Source organism: Chiloscyllium punctatum, chromosome 37, assembly GCF_047496795.1.
Source record: "Chiloscyllium punctatum isolate Juve2018m chromosome 37, sChiPun1.3, whole genome shotgun sequence".
NCBI lineage: Eukaryota > Metazoa > Chordata > Chondrichthyes > Orectolobiformes > Hemiscylliidae > Chiloscyllium > Chiloscyllium punctatum.
The window spans coordinates 374,550-396,845 of record NC_092775.1 but is presented as its reverse complement, the minus strand read 5'-3'; the positions used below and the strand labels follow the sequence as shown (position 1 = coordinate 396,845).

Sequence of the window (22,296 nt, the reverse complement as noted above, 5' to 3'; positions counted from 1 at the left end):
TAGGTGCATTGGTCAGGGGTAAATATAGGATAATAGGGTAGGGGAATGGGTCTGGATGAGCTACTCTTCAGAGGGTCAATGTGGACTTGTTGGACTGAAGGGTGTGTTTCTGCACTGTAGAGATTCTATGATTTAGTTCAATGGCTCCTTCTAAAGGAATCACTGAGATAATCCCTTTAACTTGTTGCTGCTTGACCTTCCTTCTCCAGGTATTCTTCATTTATCTGCAGGAGGTGCAGAGTGACTAGTTATAAAATCTCTGACTTATTAGTTAAAAGCAACAGCGTACAACAACTAGTGAGGAACGATAAATTGGCTTAATTCAGGTATTTTTTGCTGCGGGGAAAAATACACCATCTCTACTTCTAGAGGTCTGAAGGCTTCTATATCATTGACGCCCATAGCTCTTTAGTTAGTCATAAAACCATAGAGATGTACAGCATGGAAACAGACCCTTTGGTCCGACTTGTTCATGCCAACCAGATATCCTAACCTAATCTAGTCCCATTTGCCAGCACTTGGCCCATATCCCTCTAAACCCTTCCTATTCATATACCCATCCAGATGCCTTTTAAATGTTGTAATTGTACCAGCCTCCACCACTTCCCCGGCAGCTCATTCCATACATGCACCACCCTGTGCATGAAAACGTTGCCCTTTAGGTCCCTTTTAAATTTTTCCCCTCTCACTCTTAACCTATGCCCTCTAGTTCTGGACTCCCCAACTCAGGGAAAAGACCTTATGTATTTATCCTTTCCATGCCCCTCATGGCTTTATAAGCTTCTATAAGGTCACCCCTCAGTCTCTGATGCTCCAGGGAAAACAGCTCCAAACTATTCAGTCTCTCCCTGTAGCTCAAATCCTCCAACCCTGGCAAAATCCTTATAAATCTTTTCTGAACCCTTTCACATTTCACAAAATCTTTCCGGTAGGGAGACCAGAATTGTACGCAGTATTCCAAAAGTGGCCTAAGCAATGCCACAGAATGACCTCCCAACTCCTATATTCAATGCTCTGACCAATAAAAGAAAGCATGCCAACTGCCTTCTTCACTATCCTATCTATCTGCAACTCCATTTTCAAGGAACATTGAACCTGCACTCCAAGGTCTCTTTGTTAAGCAACACTCCCCAGGACCTTACCATTATGTGTGTAAGTCCTGCTCTAATTTGTTTTTCAAAAATGCAGCACTTTGCATTTGTCTAAATTAAACTCCATCTGCCACTCGTCAGCCCATTTGCCCACCTGATCAAGTTCCCATTGTAATCTGTGATAACCTTCTTCGCTGTCCACTACATCTCCAATTTTGGTGTCATCTGCAAAGTTACTAACTATAACTCCTATGTTCACATCCAATCATTTTTATAAATGATGAAAAGCAGTGGACCCAGCACCGATCTTTGTGGCACACCACTAGTCACAGGCCTCCATTCTAAAAAACAACCCTCCACCGCCACCCTCTGTCTTCTACCTTTGAGCCAGTTCTGTATCCAAATGGCTAGTTCTCCCTGTATTCCATGAGATCTAACTTTGCAAACCAGTCTACCAGGAGAACCTTGTCAAATGACTTACTGAAATCTATATCAATCACATCCACCCCTCTGCCCTCATCAATCCTCTTTGTTACTTCTTCAAAAAACTCAATAAAGTACATGAGGCGTGATTTCCCACGCACAATCCTGGCTTTTCCAAATTCATATAAATCAATCCTTGCCTCTCCAAATACATATAAATCCTGTCCCTCAGGATTCCCTCCAACAAGTTGCCCACCACCGATGTCAGGGTCACCAGTCTATAGGTCCCTGGCTTTTCCTTACCACCTTTCTTAAATAGTGGCAGCACACTTGCTAATGTCCAGTCTTCCAGCACCTCACCTGTGACTATCGATGATACAAATATCTCAGCAAAGGGCCCAGCAATCACTTCCCTAGTTTCCCACAGAGTTCTAGGGTATGCCAGATCAGGTCATGGGATTTATCAACTTTTTTGCCCTTCTAAGGATTTACTCTATCTCTGTTATCTATACCTGATATTTGCTTCCTTCTTTATCTTAAACCAAAACTTCAATTTCTCAAGTCATCCAGCATTCCCTACACCTGCCTGACTTGCCTTTCACCCTAATAGGAATATACTGTCTCTGGACTCTCATTATCTCAGTTTTCAAGGCTTCCCATTTTCTAGCTGTCCCTTTACCTGCAAATATCTGCCCTCAATCATCTTTTGAAGGTTCTTGCCTAATACTGTCAAAATTGGCCTTCCTCCAATTTAGAACTTCAACTTATAGATCCAGTGTATCCTTTTCCATTACAATTTTAAAACTAATAGAATTTTAGTCACTGGCCCCAAAGTGCTCCCCCACTGACACCTCAGTAACCTGCCCTGCCTTATTTCGCAAAAGTAGGTTGAGTTTTGCACCTTCTCTAGTAGGTACATCCTCAAACTGAATCAGAAAATCTTCTTGTACAAGCTTAACAAATTCCTCCCCATCTAAACACTATGGCAATCCCAGTTTATGTTTGGAAAGTTAAAATCGTCTACCGTAGCCATCCTATTATTCTTACAGAGAACTGAGATCTCCTTACAAATTTGTTTCTCAATTTCCTACTGACTATTGGGTCTATAATACAATCCCAATGAGGTGATCATCCCTTTCGTATTTCTCAGTTCCACTGAAATAACTTCCCTGGATGTATTGCCAGGGATATCCTCCCTAAGTACAGCTGTAATGCTATCCTTTATCAAAATTGCCACTCCAACTCCTTTCTTGCCCCTCCTTTCTATCCTTCCTATATCATTTGTATACTGGAACATTAAGCTGCCAGTCCTGTTCATCCCTGAGCCATATCTCTGTACTTGCTATGATATCCCAATCCCATATTCCTAACCATGCCCTGGGTTCATCTGCCTTCCCTGTTAGGCTTCTTGCATTGAAATAAAGTTTAATTTATCAGTCCTATCTTGTTCTCTGCTTTGTTCCTGCCTGCCCTGACTGTTTGACTCGCTCCTTTTTCCAACTGTACCAGTGTCAGATTGATCTCTTTCCTTACTGTTTTCCTGGGTACTACTGCTCCACCTTACTAGTTTAAATCATCCCAAGCAGCTCGAGCAAATCTCCCTGCTGGTATATTAGTCCCCTTCCAATTCAGGTCCAATCTGACCTTCTTGCACAGTCTCTTCTACCTCTGAAGAGGTTGGGAGCCAATCACAATGTCCCCACTGTTTGAGCAAACAATAGTCTAAACAGTACTTACAATAAGTTTTGCGGCTCTTTCAAAAATGCATCAATCCCTTCCACAATTCCTGGCTTTTTAAACAGTCCTTTTCCACTTTCAGTCCTCAATCAAAAGTACAGAAATATAAAAATGGAATATTTATGAAAGCTTTCAGTGCTTTGGAGATTCTTAAACAAACAAAACAGTTCATGTTATGAAAAGGTAAGGCATTAAAATGTATGTGGCAGTATTTTCCCCAGCATGATTGTTCATGGATTTTTCTGTTTCATGTGTTTACAATTTTCCATTTCACAGATCCCAATTTTGTAGTCACTGCAGGCAAATTCATCCTGTAGAAATGTGCCACCAAATTGCTTGGTTCTTGATTATCTTTTCCTCATTCATAGAATTTGGGCATTGCTGGCTGGAACAGCATTTCTTACCCATCATTAATTACACTGGAAAAGGTGGTGAAGAGCTGCCTTCTTGAACGGTTGCAGTCCATTAAGTGTAGGTGTCTACAATATTGCTTTTTGGATCCATGCCAGTTGGTGAGAAAGAAATCAAGACACCATTCTTTTTTAACTTCTCAGTCTTACAGCTCCTCCCTCCTCCAGTCCCATCTCTGCCCCTATAATATCCCCCTAGTCACTTGAATAATCAATTAACTCAATTGAATCCAGTTTTTTGAGTGTACCTGGATGCCAGACTCAGTTAAATGTGGCCCTTGATGTCAAGGAAAGCTACCCACTTCCATGTTTAGTCCAAGGCTACAATTGGATTAGGAGCTGACTGCCAGTGAATAGTGTTAGAGCCCTCATTGTTTTTTCATTATTTTTATTTTATTTTATGAATTACCTCCTTAAGCGTCTACCACTGCTGCTCCCTGTCATTCCTGCTAATCCACCTGTCCAGTTCACTTAAGCTAACTGTGTCCTCACGTCATTGTTTTTCCCCTTATTTAAGTTAAACAGTTGTTTTTGACCCAAGTTTCTCATTCTTGCAATGAATATTAAATTCAATTATGTTATGATTGCTACTTCCTAGGGAATCTTTTATTCTGAGATCATTTATTAAATTTGCTTCATTACCCATTACCAGATCCAAGATAGCCTGCTCCCTGGTTAGCTTTGACATATTGCTGTAGGAAACTATGCTGAATACATTCTATGAATTTGTTATCATAGCTATCCTTTCCAATTTGATTAACTCAATCAACATGAAGCTACAAACAGGTGTTAAGAATTAATCATTCACAAAGTTTAGGACTGGCTATTCAAAAAAGTCTGGTTTTGACCATTATGGCACAGTGATTAGCACTGCTGCCTCACAGCGCCCGAGACCCGGGTTCAACTCCTGCCTCAGGCGACTCTCTGTGTGGAGTTTGCACATTCTCCCCGTGTCTGCGTGGGTTTCCTCTGGGTGCTCCGGTTTCCTCCCACAGTCCAAAAAAGTGCAGGTTAGGTGATTTGGCCATGCTAAATTGCCCGTAGTGTTAGGTGCAGGGGTAAATGTAGGGGAATGGATCTGGGTAGGTTGCGCTTCGGTGAGTCGTTGTGGACTTGTTGGACCAAAGGGCCTGTTTCAACACTGTAAGTAATCTAATCTAAATAGCATTCAATTTTCAGAGTCTTTGAAGATTTTAATTTTACTGTATTGTGAACACAGGGGTAGAAACGCTGATTTAATTCAGCTATATGTCTCTGTGCCATAGCAATAGGTTACTGTGGAGGAAATGGTGCCTATGGCACTGCTGACAATCCTTTCCATTACTTTTCTAATGGGTTAGAATAGACAGATGAAAGAGGCAAATAGCTGCATTGAAATTTGTCTGTTTTGTGACAGGATATACTTAGGCAATTTTCCATATTGTTGAGTAGATACTAATATTGTTGCTGTACTAGAACAGGTGATTGAAAATACTTGAGCTTTGTTTTTGTTGTGATGGGCTCCTGTATTAATGAGAATATTCATGGAATCTTCTCCTGCAGTGAGTTGTTAAATTGTCCACCACCATTCACAATTTGATCTCACAAGATGGCAGAACTTAGATATGATTTTGTGCATATGCTGCAAATAGTCTTGTAGCTTCCCCATGAGCATCATGAGAGTCTTGCTGTTTCCATATATTACACAGACATTCAAATTGAGAACTTGAAGAAAATTTAACTCTCCCTCTTTAATTATTTCACAGTATCTGGAAGAAACACTTTCCCCATTGTGGTCTGAGATGTTGCTGTTCGATCAAATCCTGATAGAGGGAAGTAAGGATGAACTGAAAAAGGATCCACCCATTATCATCATCAATATCTTTGACTATGACAGTTTGGTGAGTTTTAGCCTAATGCAGTTTCAGAAATGAATAATAGCAGAATTGTCAGTAGGGTAAAAGAGTAATACCGCTACATGGCAATTAAACTATCAACCAGAACCGCAAATACAACCCTGCTGCATGAGAATAGACATTGTACTGCTGTACAATTATTGATGTTGCAGAGAGCACTACAAACTGCAAATCAATAATAGTGGGGACAGGTTTTTACCTATACAACAGGGTACAGTACTGGTGGGGATAGGTCGGTCACTGCATGACACTGGGGTGCAACATTGATGGGAACTGGTCTGTTTGTGTAAAACATTGGGGTACAGCACAGGTGGGGAGGATTCTGCAAATGCTAGTCAATGTAACTTTAGTTATGGGTTCTCTGAGCTTCATTTGATTTTAAAGTGACTGCTACTGGAATGTGAACTGGACAATGAAAGTCTACCTATTGTGCAATGTTGCATTTTGAATGTGCAGCAGTGTGCTGCACCATAAGATATTTAAATGATGGCATTTGGAATGATTCAATGTGTAATACTGTCTTTTGTCATAAACATAGGGAAGTCCAGAGTTCCTAGGACGAGCTTTCGCAGCTCCCAGCGTTAAGCTGCAAGGTGAAAGTTATGTGAGACCTCCATTAAAGTTTCATGACATTTACAGAGGCCAGACAATGGGTGGTGAACTGCTAGCAGCTTTTGAACTGATAGAATTGGATTACAGTGGCTATGGAGAGGTAAGAATCACACACATTCTCAGATTGTTAACTTTATTTCACAGCAAATGTCTTGTAGATACTGTTGAGTTTGTAGATGCTGATTATCCATATGGGCGCATGCACCAAGCAGGGCCAACCCCTGCCTCTAACAGTCATTCTGCTGAAACGCTTGCAGAGTATCTTCAATCCTATTCCCACCACGGATTGTTTGACTGTGACAATGTTGTTATTTACCTAAGAACATAAGGGGTAGGAGCAAGAGTAGGCCATATAGTCCTTCTAGCTACATTGCTCCTGTCTCTTTTATTTCATGGGCAGTAACTTTTCTCACAGGTCTGTTCATAGAATCACGCAGCATCTTCAGCTCATCGAATCTGTACTGTCAAATATATTCTACTATCGACACTAGTCCCACTTTCCTGCACTAAGCCCGTAGCCCACAACATGGCCCTGTGGCATGGCACATAGGCACCTGACCAGCCATTCAATATAATCATACCAGCTATTCAATACAATCATTTAAGGCCTTTTAACCACCCCATCCCCAGAACCCTGCATGCTCCTGGTAGTCAGAAATCTGGCACTCTCTACCATAAACATACTCGAACATTAACCATCACAGCATCCATGATTGATTATTCCAAATGTTTACAACCCTCTACAGTCATACAATATGGAAACAGGCCCTTGAATGCAACTTGTCCATGCAGACCAAGTTTCTCAAAGTGAATTAGTCCCATTTGCCTGTGTTTGGCCCTTATCCCACTAAACCTTTCCTATTCATGTACCTGTCCAAATGTCTTTTAAATGTCGCAACTGTACCTCCATCTGCCACTTCCTTTGGCAGTTCATTCCATACATGAACCACCCTCTGTGTGAAAGAAAAATGCCCCTCAAATCTCTTTTAAATCTTTCTCCTCTCACTTAAAAAATATGTCCTCTACTTTTGAACTCCCCTACCCTAGGGGAAAAAAAACCCTTGCTATTCACTTTAGCTATGCTCCTCATGATTTTATAAATCTATAATGCTTGCCTTCATTGGACAGGATATTGAGTATAAGAGCTGGCAAGTCATGTTAAAATTGTACAAGACATTGGTTCAGTCGCATTTAGAATACTGTGTACAGTTCTGGTCGCCACATTACCAAAAGGATGTGAACACCTTGGAGAGTGTGCAGAGAAGGTTTTCGAGGATGTTGCCTGGTATGGAAGGTGCTAGCTATGAAGAGAGGTTGAGTAGGTTAGGTTTATTTTCACTAGCAAAAAGGAGATTGAGGGGGGGCCTGATTGAGGTTTACAAAATCATGAAGGGTATAGACAGGGTGGATCGAGACAAGCTTTTTCCCAGGGTGAAGGATTCAATAACGAGAGGTCATGGTTTCAAGGTGAGAGGTGGAAAGTTTAAGGGGGATACACACAGCAAGTACTTCACACAGAGGGTGGTGGGCGTTTGGAACGCATTGCCAGCAAAGGTGGTAAAGGCAGGCACGGTAGGTTCATTTAAGATGCGTCTGGACAGATGCATGAGTACGTGTGGAGCAGAGGGATACAAATGCTTCGGAATTGACCAACAGGTTTAGACAGTAAATTTGGATTGTCTCAGGCTTGAAGGGCTGAAGGACCTGTTCCTGGGCTGTAAATTTTCTTTATTCTTTGTTTGTTCTTATATAAGATCACCCTTCAACCTCCTATATTACAGTAAAAACAAATCCCAGCCTATCCAACCTATCCTTATAATTCTAACCCTCCAGTTCTGGCAACATCCTGGTAAATCTTTTCTGCAATCTCTCCAATTTAGTAATATCCTTTTTAAAGCAGGACAACCAGAACTGTACACAATACTCTAAATGTCCTGTACAACTGCAACATGACATGCCCAATCCTATACTCAATTGCCTGAGCAATGAATGCAAGTGTGCCAAATGTCTTCTTTATTACCGATGATGCAACTTTCAAAGAACTATGTACCTGAATCCCTAGGTCTTTCTGTTCAACAACAATACCTACGGCCCTAACATGACCTGTATAAGTCCTGCCATTATTTGTCTTACCAAAATGCAACATTTCGCATTTACCCAAATTAAACTCTATCTGCAACTTCTCAGCCCATTGGCCCAATTGATCAAGATCCTTTTGCAATCTTAGATAACCTTCTTCATTGTCCAGTATACCACCAATTTTGCTCTGATTTGGAGATGCCAGTGTTGGACTGGGGTGTACAAAGTTAAAAATCACACAACACCAAATTATAGTCCAACAGGTTTAATTGGAAGCACACTAGCTTTCGGAGCGACGCTCCTTCATTAGGTGATTGTGTGGAGCGTCGCTCCGAAAGCTAGTGTGCTTCCAATTAAATCTGTTGGACTATAACCTGGTGTTGTGTGATTTTTAACCAATTTTGCTGTTATCCGCAAACTTACAACCCATGTTTCCTAACTTCTCATCCAAGTCATTTATATAAATGACAGACAACAGTCATCCATCACCAATCCATGCAGAACATCACTTGTTACAGGCCTCCATTCCAAAAAACATCCCTCCACCACCACCTTCTATCTCCTACTGTCAAGCCAATTTTGCGTCCATTTGGCAAACTCTCTCTGAATCCCATGTGATTTAACTTTTCTGATTGGTCGATATTGCGGAACCTTGTCCAAGTAGACAACATTTACCACTTTGCCCTCATCTATCGTCTTCTGAGAATAAGTCTGTGAACTTTTACTGCACTCCCTCTTTAGCAGTAATATCTTTCCTGGCCCAAATTTTTAATCCTTCTCTGGCCACGGGGTGGGGTGCCAGAGCACTGGAGGACACCTAATGTCTTTTCAAGAGGGATGGTAGAAATAGACCAGGGAATTCTAGACCAGTGAGTCTCACATCTATTATAGGGAAACTATTGGTTTTAAATTGCCAAAATTCCTTAGATTTGAGGAAGATTCCATTAGATTGGAAAGCAACAAATGTAACTCCTCAATTCAAAAAGAGTAGGACAGAAAGCAGAAAATTACAGGCCACTAACACCAATTATAAGGAATTATTATTAAATACATTATAGCAGACATTTAGAAAAAAAATTAAGGTAATTAATAAGAGTCAACATAGTTTTGTGAAAGGGAAATCATGTTTAACCAATCAATTGATGTTTGTTGAACAAGTAAAATGTGCTTGTAACATGAGGACAAGTGGCACCAATGGATGTACTGTAACTAAATTTTCAGGAGTAATCTAATAGTGTTCCACATCCAAGATGATATGTGAAAATAAAAGATCAGAGTGTAAAGGGTAAATTACTAGCACGGATAGGAGATTGTTAAGAAATATATAGTAGTCATAAATTCAATTGAGGGACCTGGGCATTGCTAACTGGGCCATCATTTATTGGCCAACACCTTGACAAGATTGTTGAACGTTTTGAACTGCTGCAGTCCAAGTGCTGTAGATGGATTAACAATGCTCTTAGAGAGGGAACTCCAAGATTGTGACCCAGGAACACTGATTTATTTCCAACTCAAGAAGGTGAGTGGCCTGGTACGGAACTTGCAGGTGGCAAAGTTCCCATGTATCTGCTGCCTTAGTCCTTCGAGGTGGGAGTGCTGCCGCAGAATCGTTGGTGAATTTCTGCAATGCATTTTGTAGATGATAGACACTACAGCTACTGAGTGATAATGGTGAAGAGACTGGAGGTTTGTAAATGTGGTGCCAGTCAAGTGGGCTGCTTTGTCCTGGATGGTGTCATATTTCTTGAGATCCAGGCAAATGAAAGGTATTCCATCACAGTTCTGACATGTGGAACATAGGAACAGGAATAGGCCATTCAGTCAGTCGAGCCTGTTATAGAGTCATAGAGTCATACAGCACAGAAACAGACTCTTCATTCCAACATCCACACTGACCACACATTCCAATCTGACCTAGTCCCATTTGCCAACATTTGGCCCGTATAACTCTAAACACTTCATATTCATATACCCATTCAGATGTCTTTTAAATGTTGTAATTGTACTCACCTTCACCACTTCCTCTGGCAACTCATCCTTACACACACCACCCTCTGTGTGAAAAAGTTACCCCTCAGGTCCCTTTTAAATCTTTTCCCCTCACACCTTAAACCTAGTTCCTCTAGTTTTGGACTCCCCCAGCATAGGAAAAAGGCCTTGGCTATCCACCCTATCCATGGTCCTATAAGGTCATCCCTTGGCTTCCAATACTTCAGGAAAAATGAGATCACGACTGATTTGTGGCCTAACTATATATACCTAGCTTTATCCCATATCTCTTAACACCTTTGCTTAACAAAACTTTAACTATCGCACATTTAAAATTAACAACAGATTCATCACCCGTTACTAGTTGTGGAAATGCTGTCAGTCAGACTGTGAATGTGGGACCTCTGGTGTGGAAAACTGTCAGGTATTAATTGTGCCTTGCAGATCAGATCATTCATGATCTTATTGAATGACAGAACCGACATGAGGGGTCAAATGTCCTGCTCATCTAATTTGTATGTTTTTATGTTCACTAGCTCTACTAATCCTTGTAGGCAACATTCTTTTCATTTGCACTCAAGTTCTTGCCAGTTTAAGGGATGGCTGATCACCATTTCAGTTGTGCACTGCCACCTTTAAATTTCAGATCTAGCTCTTCTGGTTCTGAATTTCCTGCTTGATGTTCTGCCCCTCAGAATGTTAGCTTCACAAGTTTTGACATGGAGACAACATTTCTGATCAATGCAGTGCCTGTGATTCAGTCATCTGATGATCCAAAGGAAGGGTCGTCACGGCAGCCACAATTTTCAATGGGATGTGGTTGCTGAAAATATAAAAGACACTTGTGAATGTTACTAAACTGCAAAGACAGGAATAAACTGCATCAAATTGCATTAGATTATATGTAAATGAAAAATTACACAAATCAGTGAGCTTCCTTCCAACTAGCAGGTGAAGTTTCTGCCACTGACTCTATTGCTTCCAGTTTTCCTGCTACCAGGAATGTTGACATGCAGCCTCCAGCCTAATTCCATCTGCCTGCCCACTCTTATGTCACCACCAGCAGGCTGCAGAAAGCCTGCTTTCAGTGTGGGCTAGCCAATGCTCTATGTAGTTGTATGGATTCACTGTCTGAAATCTGGCAGCCTCAAGATTGAGGTTGTTCTGAATTTCAGGACTTGTTGGTTTTCAGAATACAAATTGGAATGTGTTAATTTAAATCATGAGAGATGGTGGGTTAGTGGCAATGTACTAGTAATGCTCAAACATGCTGCGGGGATATGAATTCAAATTCCACCATAGCCGATGTGCTCAGTGAAATATACATAGCTACTCGTGCCTTAGAACATAGAACATAGAAAAATACAGCGCAGTACAGGCCCTTCAGCCCTCGATGTTGCGCCGACCGAAGTCTACCTAACCGACACTAGCCCAATAATCTCCATATGCTTATCCAATGCCCGCTTGAATGACCATAAAGAGGGAGAGTCCACCACTGATACTGGCAGGGCATTCCATGAACTCACAACCCGCTTATTTTGACATGATTGTTATAAATGTATTTCTTTGCATAATGTATCAAATCACCAACTGTGTTAAGGCTTGTATTGCATCAGCAGTGTGATGGAATATTCCCCACTAGCCTGGATGGGTGCAGATCGAAGAGCACTCAAGAAAATATATACAATCCAGAACAAGACAGCCTCTTTTATTAAAGAACAAAGAACAAAGAAAATTTACAGCCCAGGAACAGGCCCATCAAGCCTGAGCCGATCCAAATGTATTGTCTAAACCTGTCAGTCAATTCCTAAGCATTTGTATCCTTCTGCTCCACACGTACTCATGCATCCGTCCAGACGCATCTTAAATGAACCTACCGTGCCTGCCTCTACCACCTCTGCTGGCAATGCATTCCAAATGCCCACCACCCTCTGTGTGAAGTACTTGCCGTGTGTATCCCCCTTAAACTTTCCACCTCTCACTTTGAAAGCATGACCTCTCGTTATTGAATCCTTCACCCTGAGAAAAAGCTTGTCTCTATCCACCCTGTCTATACCCTTCATGATTTTGTAAACCTCAATCAGGTCCCCCCTCAATCTCTTTTTTATTAATGAAAATAAATCTAACCTACTCAACCTTTCTTCATAGCTAGTACCTTCCATATCAGGCAACATCCTCGAAAACCTTCTCTGCACCTTCTCCAAAGTGTCCACATACTTTTGGTAATGTGGCGACCAGAACTGTACACAATGTTCTAAATGCGGCTGAACCAATGTCTTGGTAAAAACAAGGACAGCAGATGTTGGAAACCAGATTCTAGATTAGAGTGGTGCTGGAAAAGCACAGCAGTTCAGGCAGCATCCGAGGAGCAGGAAAATTGACATTTCAGGCAAAAGCCCTTCATCAGGAATAGGGCTTTTCCAGCACCACTCTAATCTAGAACCAATGTCTTGTACAATTTTAACATGACTTGCCAGCTCCTATACTTAATACCCCGTCCAATGAAGGCAAGTATATGCCTTCTTGACCACTCTATCCACCTGTGCAGCAACCTTCAGGGTACAATGGACCTGCACTCCCAGATCTCTCTGCCCATCAACTTTTCCCAAGGCTTTTCCATTCATTGTTTAATCCGCTCTAGAATTAGACTTGCCTAAATGCATCACCTCACATTGGTCTGGATTGAAAGCCACCTGCCAATTTTCTGCCTAACTCTCCAGTCTATCTATATCCTCCTGTATTCTCTGACAGCCCCTTATGCTTTCTGCTACTCCACCAATCTTTGTGTCATCTGCAAACTTGCTGATCATACCAACAATGCCCTCTTCTAGATCATTTATGTATATTACAAACAACAGTGGAGCCAACACTGACCCCTGTGGAACACCACTGGTCACCTTTCTCCATTTCGAGAAACTCCCTTCAACTACTACTCTGTCTCCTGTTGCTCAACCAGTTCTTTATCCACCTAGCTAGAACACCCTACACACCATGTGACTTCACTTTCTCCATTAGTCTACAATGGGGAACCTTATCAAACACCTTACTAAAGTCCATGTATATGACGTCTAACAACTTGGTCACTTCCTTGAAGAATTCTATTAAGTTGATAAGGCACGATCTCCCCCGCACAAAACCATGTTGCCTATCACTGATAAGTTCATTCTTTTCTAAATATAAATTGATCCTATCCCTCAGTACCCTCTCCAGCAACTTCGCCAGCACTGACGTCAGGCTCACTGATCTGTAGTTATCCACTACCCTTCTTGCGCAGGGGGACAACATAAGCTACCCTCCAGTCCTCCGGCACCTCACCTGTATTTAATGATGCCACAAAGATATCTGTCAGGACCCCAGCCAGTTTCTCTCTCGCCTCTCTCAGCAACCTGGGATAGATCCCATCCGGTCCTGGGGATTTATCCACCTTAATAACCTCTAGCCTACCCAACACATCTTCCCTACTTATGCCACCGTGATCCAGATTAATCAAATTTCTCTCTCTAATCTCAAGATTCATTATGTTACTCTCCTCAGTGAACACTGATGCAAAGTAATCATTCAGAATCTCACCCATTCTCTCAGGTTCGGCACACAGCCTTACTTCATTATCTTTTAGTGGACCAATCCTTTCACTAGTTACCTGCTTGCTTCTTATAGAAGAATAAAATGCTTTGGGATTCTCCTTAATTCTGCTCACTAAAACTATTTCATGACCCCTTTGCGCCACTTGATTCCTTGTTTAAGACTTGTCCTACTCTTCCAATATTCCTCCAGGGCCCATTCTGCTCTTAGCTGCCTAGACCTTATGTACACTTCCCTTTTTCTCTTGGCTCGTCATACAATTTCTGCCACACCGCCCCAATGGTTCACAAATCTTGCCCTTCCTATCCTTTGCCTTCAACGGGACTTGCCTATCCTGCACTACCATTAACCTATCTTTGAAAGCCTCCAACATCTCAAATGTGGACTTCCCTTCAAATAGCTGTGTCCAATCCACATTTCCGAGCTCCTGCTAATTTTGATATAATTGGCTTTGGCCCAGTTTAGTACTCTTCCCTGAGGACCACTCTCTTCTTTATCTACGAGTGTTTTCAAACTTACAGAATTAAGTTAAGCGTCAAGAATGTGGTGTTGGAAGGACACAACAGGTTAGACATCTGAGGAGCAGGAGAGCCAAAGACCTTCATCAGGAATGAGGCTGTGAGCCGAGGAGGTGGTGGTGTAATGGGAGGGGGGTGGGGCTAGGGGGAAGGTGGCTGAGAGTGTGATAAGTAAATAGAAGTGGGGGTAATGGGATAGGTCAGAGGGGAGGGTAGAGTGGATAATTAGGAAGGAAGATGGACAGGTAGGAGGGCAGTGCAAGTTAGAAGGTTGGATCTGGGATAAGGTGGGGTGAGGGGAAATGAGGAAATTGGTGCCATGGGGTTGGAGGGTCTCGAAGCAGAAGATGAGGCGTTCTTCCTCCAGATATCAGGTGGTTAGGGAATGGCGATGGAGGAGGCCCAGGACCGGCATGTCCTTGGCGGAGTGGGAGGGGGAGTTGAAGTATTCGTCTATGGGGCGGTGTGGTTGGTTAGTGTGGGTGTCCTGGAGATGTTCTCTAAAGCGGTCTGCAAGTAGGCGTCCTGCCTCTCCAATGTAGAGGAGACCGCATCCAGAGCAACGGATACAGTAAATGACATGTGTGCAGGTGAAACTTTGATGGCTGTGGAAGGCTCCTTTGGGGCCTTGGACCGAGGTGAGGGGCGCAGGTTTTGCAATTCCTGTGGTGGCAAAAGGTGCCGGGAGGGAAGGGTGGCTGGTGGGGGGGGGGGCGTGAACCTGACAAGGGAGTCGTGGAGGGAATGTTTTTTACGGAAAGTGGATAGGGGTGGGGAGGAAAATATATCTCTGGTGGTGGGGTCCGTTTGTAGATGGCAGAGGATGATGTGATGTATATGGAGGTTGATGGGGTAGAAGGTGAGGACCGGTGGATCTGTCCTTGTTGCGGATGGAGGGGTGGGGTTCAAGGGCGGAGGTGCGAGAAATGGATGAGATGCACTGGAGGGCATCATCAACCATGTGGGAGGGGAATTGTGGTCTTTAAAGAAGGAGGCCATCTGTTGTGTTCTGTGGTGGAACTGGTCCTCCTGAGAGCAGATGCAGCAGATGCGGAGGAATTGGGAATACGGGATAGCAATTTTACAGGAGGCATGGTGGGAGGAGGTGTAATGCTGGGAGTCAGTGAGTTTGTAGAAGATGTCACTGTTGAGTCGGTCACTGTTTATGGAGATGGAGAAGTCTAGGAAGGGGAGGGAAGTGTCAGAGATGTTCCAGATGAATTTAAGGTCAGGATGGAATGTATTGGTGAAGTTAATGAACTGTTCAACCTCCTCATGGGAGCATGAGGTGGCGCCGATGTAGGTTTTATTAACACCTATCTCTACATTACCTACATGATGCATTGCAATAACTCACCAAGGATCCTATGACCACTACCATCTTGGTCAAAGGCAACAGTTTCATAGGAATACCACCTCCTGCACATTCACTTCCAAACCACTCACCATCCTAAATTGGAAACAAATCACCATTCCTTCAGTGTTGCTGTAAGTCCCCACTTCCCAACCAGCATTGTGGACTGCAACAGTCCAAGAAGGCAGCTCACTACCACCTTCAAGATGGGTAATTAGGGATGGACACCAAACACTGGCCCAGTCAGTAAAGCTCATATCCCAACAACAATTTAAAAAATTGTACATGAAAATTGGTTGCCACATTTTCTATGTTGCTATAGTGACTACATTTTGAAAATATTTCATTGACTGTAAAGAGCTTTGGAATGTTGTGTTGTAGAGAAAGTTGTTATACAATGTAAGACTTTAAAAAATATTTTCACCATGTCCTCATGGAGGAAGGTAAAATTTACAAGTGAGTCCCAGAGGACTTATAAAGGTAAAATGAAGGTGAGGAAATGGGAGAATGCAGCTCTGACCTTAAAGACACAACTCTCTTTTCAGCCATCTCTCCCAGATGATGTGGAATCTAAGGATCCGGAATATCTTGATGAACAGAGGAAATATTTCATTATTCCTGCAGGAATTCGGCCAAAGCTCAAGACGTTCAGAATTGAGGTAGAACCGCTCTGAATTTGTTGCCATTTTAATGCGAGGTTGCTGTCCAATTGGAAGCAACGTTGGTTTAAGGGACAGAAGCCAGTGAGTTGTGGGAAATGGTTACTTTTAGGATTGGAGAATGCTGACAGTGATGCGCCTCAATGTCAGTGTAGTGATAATTATAAAGACTTGACAAATGGAATGCAAAGTCAAATAACAATATTTGATGAACAAAACTGCAGTTGCTGGAAATCAGAAACACAAATAGAGATTTCTGGAAAATCCTCAGCAGGTCTGGCGGCATCTAGTGGGGAGAAAATACTTTGGGTCCAGTTCTGAAGAACGGTCACTGAACTGAAATGTTAACTGTGCTTTCTCTTCACAGATGCTGCCAGACAGTTGAGTTCTTCCAACAATTATTGTTTGTGTTACAAAATTTGCTGATGATTCCAAACTTGGAGAAGTGACAAACAGAGAGGGTGATAGAAATCGACTGCAACAGTACCAATGGAAGCTATCAGAATGGGCAGACCAATGACAGATAAAATTTAATAGAGAAAGATGAGGTGATGTATTTTTGAAGAAGGAAAAGGAAGAGGCAATGTAGACAAAATGACACAGTTTTGTGTACTGGGACTCAGGATCCAGGAGTTCTTGTGCAGAGATCTTTGATGATGAGAAGATATACTAAGAGAGTAGTTAGCAAAGAATATAGCTACTGGGTTTCATAAACAGAGAACAAGTGCTGTCAAAATGTTGTTTGAACCTGGTGTAAAAAAAACTATCTTCACTGACCATGGACCGAGAAAAGCTGCAGAACAATGCCGACCTGAATGTGTTCCAGCAGCTATCTCTCACAGCTCTGCCACAGACTCAATGTTCACCGGCACACTTTGAACCTTCTCATGTACATGGCCATTAAATGGATTTTATTTTTCTAGGTTCTGTTCTGGGGTCTCAGGGAACTGAAACGTATAAATCTTTTTGAAGTGGAGCAACCACAGGTGACAATAGAATGTGCAGGTCAGAAAGTCGAGTCTGAAATCATTACAAGTTACAAGGAGAATCCTAACTTTGATGAACTTGTGAAGTATTTTGAAGTGGTATGTATTGAACTATTATGTAATAACTTCAATCGAAGCTGTCATGAATTAAATATTTAAATTGTTATTAACATTGCTTTGTATGGACGGAGAAGAAACATATGTAGATACTGGAAATCTAAGAACAAACAGTTGTGAAAACCTCAGCTGGTTTGGCAGGTCTGGTTACTATGGTCCCCACATGTGTCCTAGCAATGGTCCTAGTTATTGGTCCTAGCATTTGTGAGTGATGTATGGAATATTCCTCATTCCTCTACTCAAGTCTCCTCCAACATCTATTTCTCTGATATATGATAACTATATTGATGCTTTTCCCTGCTGTTGTCTTGAAATTTAAAATTTCTTCCAATTGAAGAAGAAATTCTTCACCCTTTTATAGTTAATTCCTGACTCTTCATTTCCCTTTCTTGATTTTTCTGTGTCAATGTGGCCTATCAACAAATATTCACTACATGCTCTCTGACCCTACAGCTACTGTGATTCACTTCTTTGCACATGGCATCCTGTACAGACTCTGTTATATTCTCCCAATTTCTTTATTTCAGTTGTGGGTGTTGTCAGATGCAGAATTCCATATGAATGCTTCTGACATTTCTTTTATCTCAACCAAAATTTCTTTCCCACTATGATCACATGTATTTTCCATTTCACACATTCTGCTCACACCCCTCACCCTCTTGTCCCTGATCCATGGTATGTTGTCCTTTGTTGTCACCTTCCACCTCATCAGCCTCTGTATCTTGAAGAAGAATGTGTTGGAATTGGGGGAGAGGGCAGCAGAAGGACAGTATGTGAATTGCTCCTAAGGAGAACCAGCACTCTCGTGATGGGTCAAGTGGCCTTCTTTTGCATTGTAATGATTCTGTGCTTTTAAAATTAATTGGAATCTTCTGGAAATTGTTTATTTGGAATTGTTGCTTCATAGGACCTCCCAGAGCAGATGTACCTGCACCCACCACTCAGCATCTTTGTAGTGGAACAGCGTGCATTTGGACGCACTATCCTTGTGGGCTCTTATACTGTCACAAGCCTGCAACAATTTTCCCTGAAGGAATTGGAGGAGAATCCAGAACCCGAGCATGATGATCCCAAAACCAAAAGTAAGATTAATAGATAAACTGTGGATGGAGGCTGTGTCTAGTTCTGTGAGCGATACAGGAGAATTGGTATATATGGGTGCCATTCTGCAACAGTAGGGGTTGGTTAGCTCAGTTGGCAGAAAGATGGGGGGGATTGGTTTGCAATGCAGAGTGATGCCAAGATGCCAACAATGCATTTCGCTTCCTGCACTGGCTGAGGTTACCATGAAGCCCACTTTCTCAAACCTGCTCCTTGACTGAGGCCTGGTATCCTGTCTAATTAGAGAGTGGTCCTCTGGCACTATAGTGACTTCGAGGAGAAAGTGAGGACTGCAGATGCTGGAGATCAGAGCTGAAAATGTGTTGCTGGAAAAGCGCAGCAGGTCAGGAAGCATCCAAGGCACAGGAGAATCAACGTTTTGGGCATAAGCCCTTCTTCCTGAAGAAGGGCTTATGCCCGAAACATCGATTCTCCTGTTCCTTGGATGCTGCCGGACCTGCTGCGCTTTTCCAGCAACACATTTTCAACTATAGTGACTTCACCTGGTAAAGTAACACAATAATAAGGATCATGAGTAGTTGCCATTGGGGAAGCGAGTAACAAAGTAGCACAAAGAGTGTGCGCAGAAAACTGCCCTCAGTGCAATGGTTTTCCTGAGAAAAACAACAATTTGCATTTACACCATTAATATTGTGAACTATCCAAGGAGTGTTTAAAAATAAAACAAAATCTGTCACCAAGTTACATGAGGAAGTAATTAGGGCTGATGAACAAATTTTGATCAATGAAGTAGGTTTTGTATATGGGTTCCTTCAAACCTGAAATGTCTAGTGTTGATCAGGATAACCACCATTTGGGCTTAACTTGTATTATTGAGTAAACAGTATGAAGTTTATTGTAAGACCACACTGTTTACAGATTCCATGAATATGATCCAAATTACTGTTACTGGTAATGAGATTGCAATAAGCACACCAGCCTTAGGTCTTTCTTCTGCATGCTTCTTCTCTACTCTATTCAAGATTACATGATATCATCACAGTGGTAGCGTTACTTCATTCAATCAAGTATTAACCCTTAAGGATCCGTATACTATAGTTGGCTTTAAGGAATGTCTTAAAGGAGGAAAGTGAGGTTAAGAAACAAACGATTGTCAGGAAGGAATTCCCAAATAGAATATAGAACATAGAAAAGTACAGCACAAGCAAATGCTAATACCAATGCTACAGTACAGCAATGTTAAAGCCTCTCCAGTTTCAAAGTCTGTTGATTGGAAACACTACTTTTGAATATTTATTTGAGAATGGATGATGACAGGAGTTGAGTTAATCGTGGCAGGATGCCGAGTCCCTGACCTGCTCTAGCATCTACTGAATTTTTATGGCTGGTCTGGTTCAGTTTCTGGTCAATGCTAATTCCTAGGATATTGCTAGTGAGGGATTCAGCAACAGTAATGTCATTGAATGTCAAGAGATTATGGTTATCTTTTCGCTATTAGAGGTCGTCATTGCTTTGCATTTGTAATGCACATTGTTATTTGCCACTTGTCAATTCAACAATATGGTGCTGGAAAAGCACAGCAGTCAGGTAGCATCTGAGGAGCAGGAGAATCGACATTTCGAGCATAAGCCCTTCATCAGGAATGAGGCTTATGGGCCGGCAGGCTGAGAGATAAATAGGAGGAGGGTGGGGCTTGGGGGGAAGGTAGTTGGGATAGGTAGATGAATGTGGGGGGGAAGGTGATAGGTTGGAGAGGAGGGTGGAATGGACAGATGGGAAAGATGATGGACAGGTCAAGAAGGCGGTGCTGAGTTGGAGGCTTGGGACTGGGGTAAGGTGGAGAGGAGGGGAAATGTAACTGGTAAAATCCACATTAATCCCATGTGGTTGCAGGATCTAAAGGTAGAAGATGAGGCATTCTTCCTCCAGGTGTCAAGTTGTTAGGGTTTGGCGATGGAGGAGGCCCAGGACCTGAATATCCTTAGTGGAGTGGGGGGGTGGGGGTGGGGGGTGGGGGGTGGGGGGGGGGGGGGGCGCTTGTAGAGTTCAGCCACGGGACGGTGGGGTTGGTTGATGGGGGTGTCTCAGAGATTTTTTCTGAAATGATCCGCAAGTTGGTGTCCTGTTTCCCTGATGTGGAGGAGAGCACAATGGGTGCAATGGAATAATGCAATAACAGTTTCCCACCTATCCATTCCACCCTCTTCTCTGATCTATCCTCTTCTCCCCTATCTTCATCTACCTCTCACATTCCCAGCTACTTTCCCCCCAACCTGCCCCCTTCCATTTGTCTCTCAGCTCCCCTCGGCCCACAAGCCTCACTCCTGATAAAGGGCTTATGCACGAAACATCAATTCTCCTGCTCCTCGGATGCTGACTGACCTGCTGTCCTTTTCCAGTACCACGCTCTTGACTCTGATCTCCAACATCTGCAGTCCTCACTTTCTCCTACTTGTCAGCTCAAACCTAGGATATTGTTCAGATCTTGCTGCATTTGGAAATGGATTGCTTCAGTATCTAAGGAGTTCCAAATGGTTTTGAACATTGTGCAATCATCAGTGAACTTCCCAACTTCTGACCTTATGATGAAGGGAACTTCATTTGATGAAGCAAATGAAGATGGTTGGGACAAGGACACTATCATGAGGAACTCCTGCAGAGATGTCCTGGAGCTAAGATGATTGATCTTCAATAACCACAACCATTTTCCTTTGTGTAAAGTCTGACGCCAACCAGTGGAGTGTTTTCCCCTGATTCCTATTAACTCCAGTTTTATTAGAGCTTTGCAGAACTATTAGAACTAGCAGCATGAGTAGCCACTTCAGCCACTCAAACCTGCTCTATCTGATGTGACCTTAGCTGATCTCCTCTTGGCATCAACTCCATTTTCCTATCTGCTATCACAACCCTTTAACCCATTATGAATTAAAAATCTGTCTATCTCTTCCTTAAACTTACTCAATGCCTCAACACTCTGGGAAAGTGAATTCCACAGATTCACAACTCTTTGAGGGAAGCACTATCTCCTCATCTGTTTTTAATCTGTCACTCCTTATTCTAAAGCTCTGACCTCTCATTCCAGATTATTACACAGGGGGAAATATCCTTTCTACATCTACTTTATCAATCCCCTTTAGCATCTTATATACCTCAATTAGATCTCTTCTCATTCTTCTAAACTCCAGATAGTAAATAGCAAAACCACTCAATCTCTATTCATAAGATAAACCCCTCACTTCTAAAATCAATCCAGTGAACCTCCCCTGAACTGCCATCAATGCAACTATATCCCTCCTGAAGTCAGGGGACCAAAACTATGTGCAGTACTCACGGTGCAGTCTCACTAATGCCTTGTTCAGTTGCTGCCACACTTCCTTTAGTAATAAATGCTTAAAATTCCATTTGTCTTCCTTACTGTCTGGTCTACCTGAAGACTATTTTTCTGCGATTCATGCATCAAAACCCCCAGATGTCTCTGCAATGAAGTACTCTGAAGTTTCTCTACATTGAAATAAGTTTCCTTTCTATTCGTCCAACTAAGATGGATTACCATGCACTTAACTATGTTAACCTGCATCTGCCAAATTCTGGCCCATTCACCGAACCTATCCATATTCATTTATAAATTTCTTATTTCTTCACTGCAACTTACTTTCCCACCTATTTTAGTGTCGTCTGCAAATTTGGCTATAGTACTTTCTATCCCCATATCCAAGTCATTAATATAGATTGTGAATACTTGGGCCCAAGGACTAAACTCTGTGGCACTCCACTCTTTACAG

At 42.3% G+C, this 22,296-nt stretch overlaps 1 protein-coding gene across 3 annotated transcripts in view; it reads left to right on the top strand.

Annotated features, from left to right (window-relative positions):
- The window catches only part of fer1l4 (fer-1 like family member 4), a 356,632-nt gene that overhangs the window by 172,907 nt on the left and 161,429 nt on the right, over positions 1 to 22,296 (top strand). For all 3 annotated transcript variants that reach the window (XM_072556056.1, XM_072556055.1, XM_072556057.1), the window contains 5 exons: positions 5,407 to 5,541; positions 6,095 to 6,268; positions 16,236 to 16,349; positions 17,273 to 17,434; positions 18,360 to 18,534. In XM_072556056.1, coding sequence (XP_072412157.1) covers positions 5,407 to 5,541; positions 6,095 to 6,268; positions 16,236 to 16,349; positions 17,273 to 17,434; positions 18,360 to 18,534 — 760 coding nt within the window. The remainder of the gene's footprint in view (positions 1 to 5,406; positions 5,542 to 6,094; positions 6,269 to 16,235; positions 16,350 to 17,272; positions 17,435 to 18,359; positions 18,535 to 22,296) is intronic.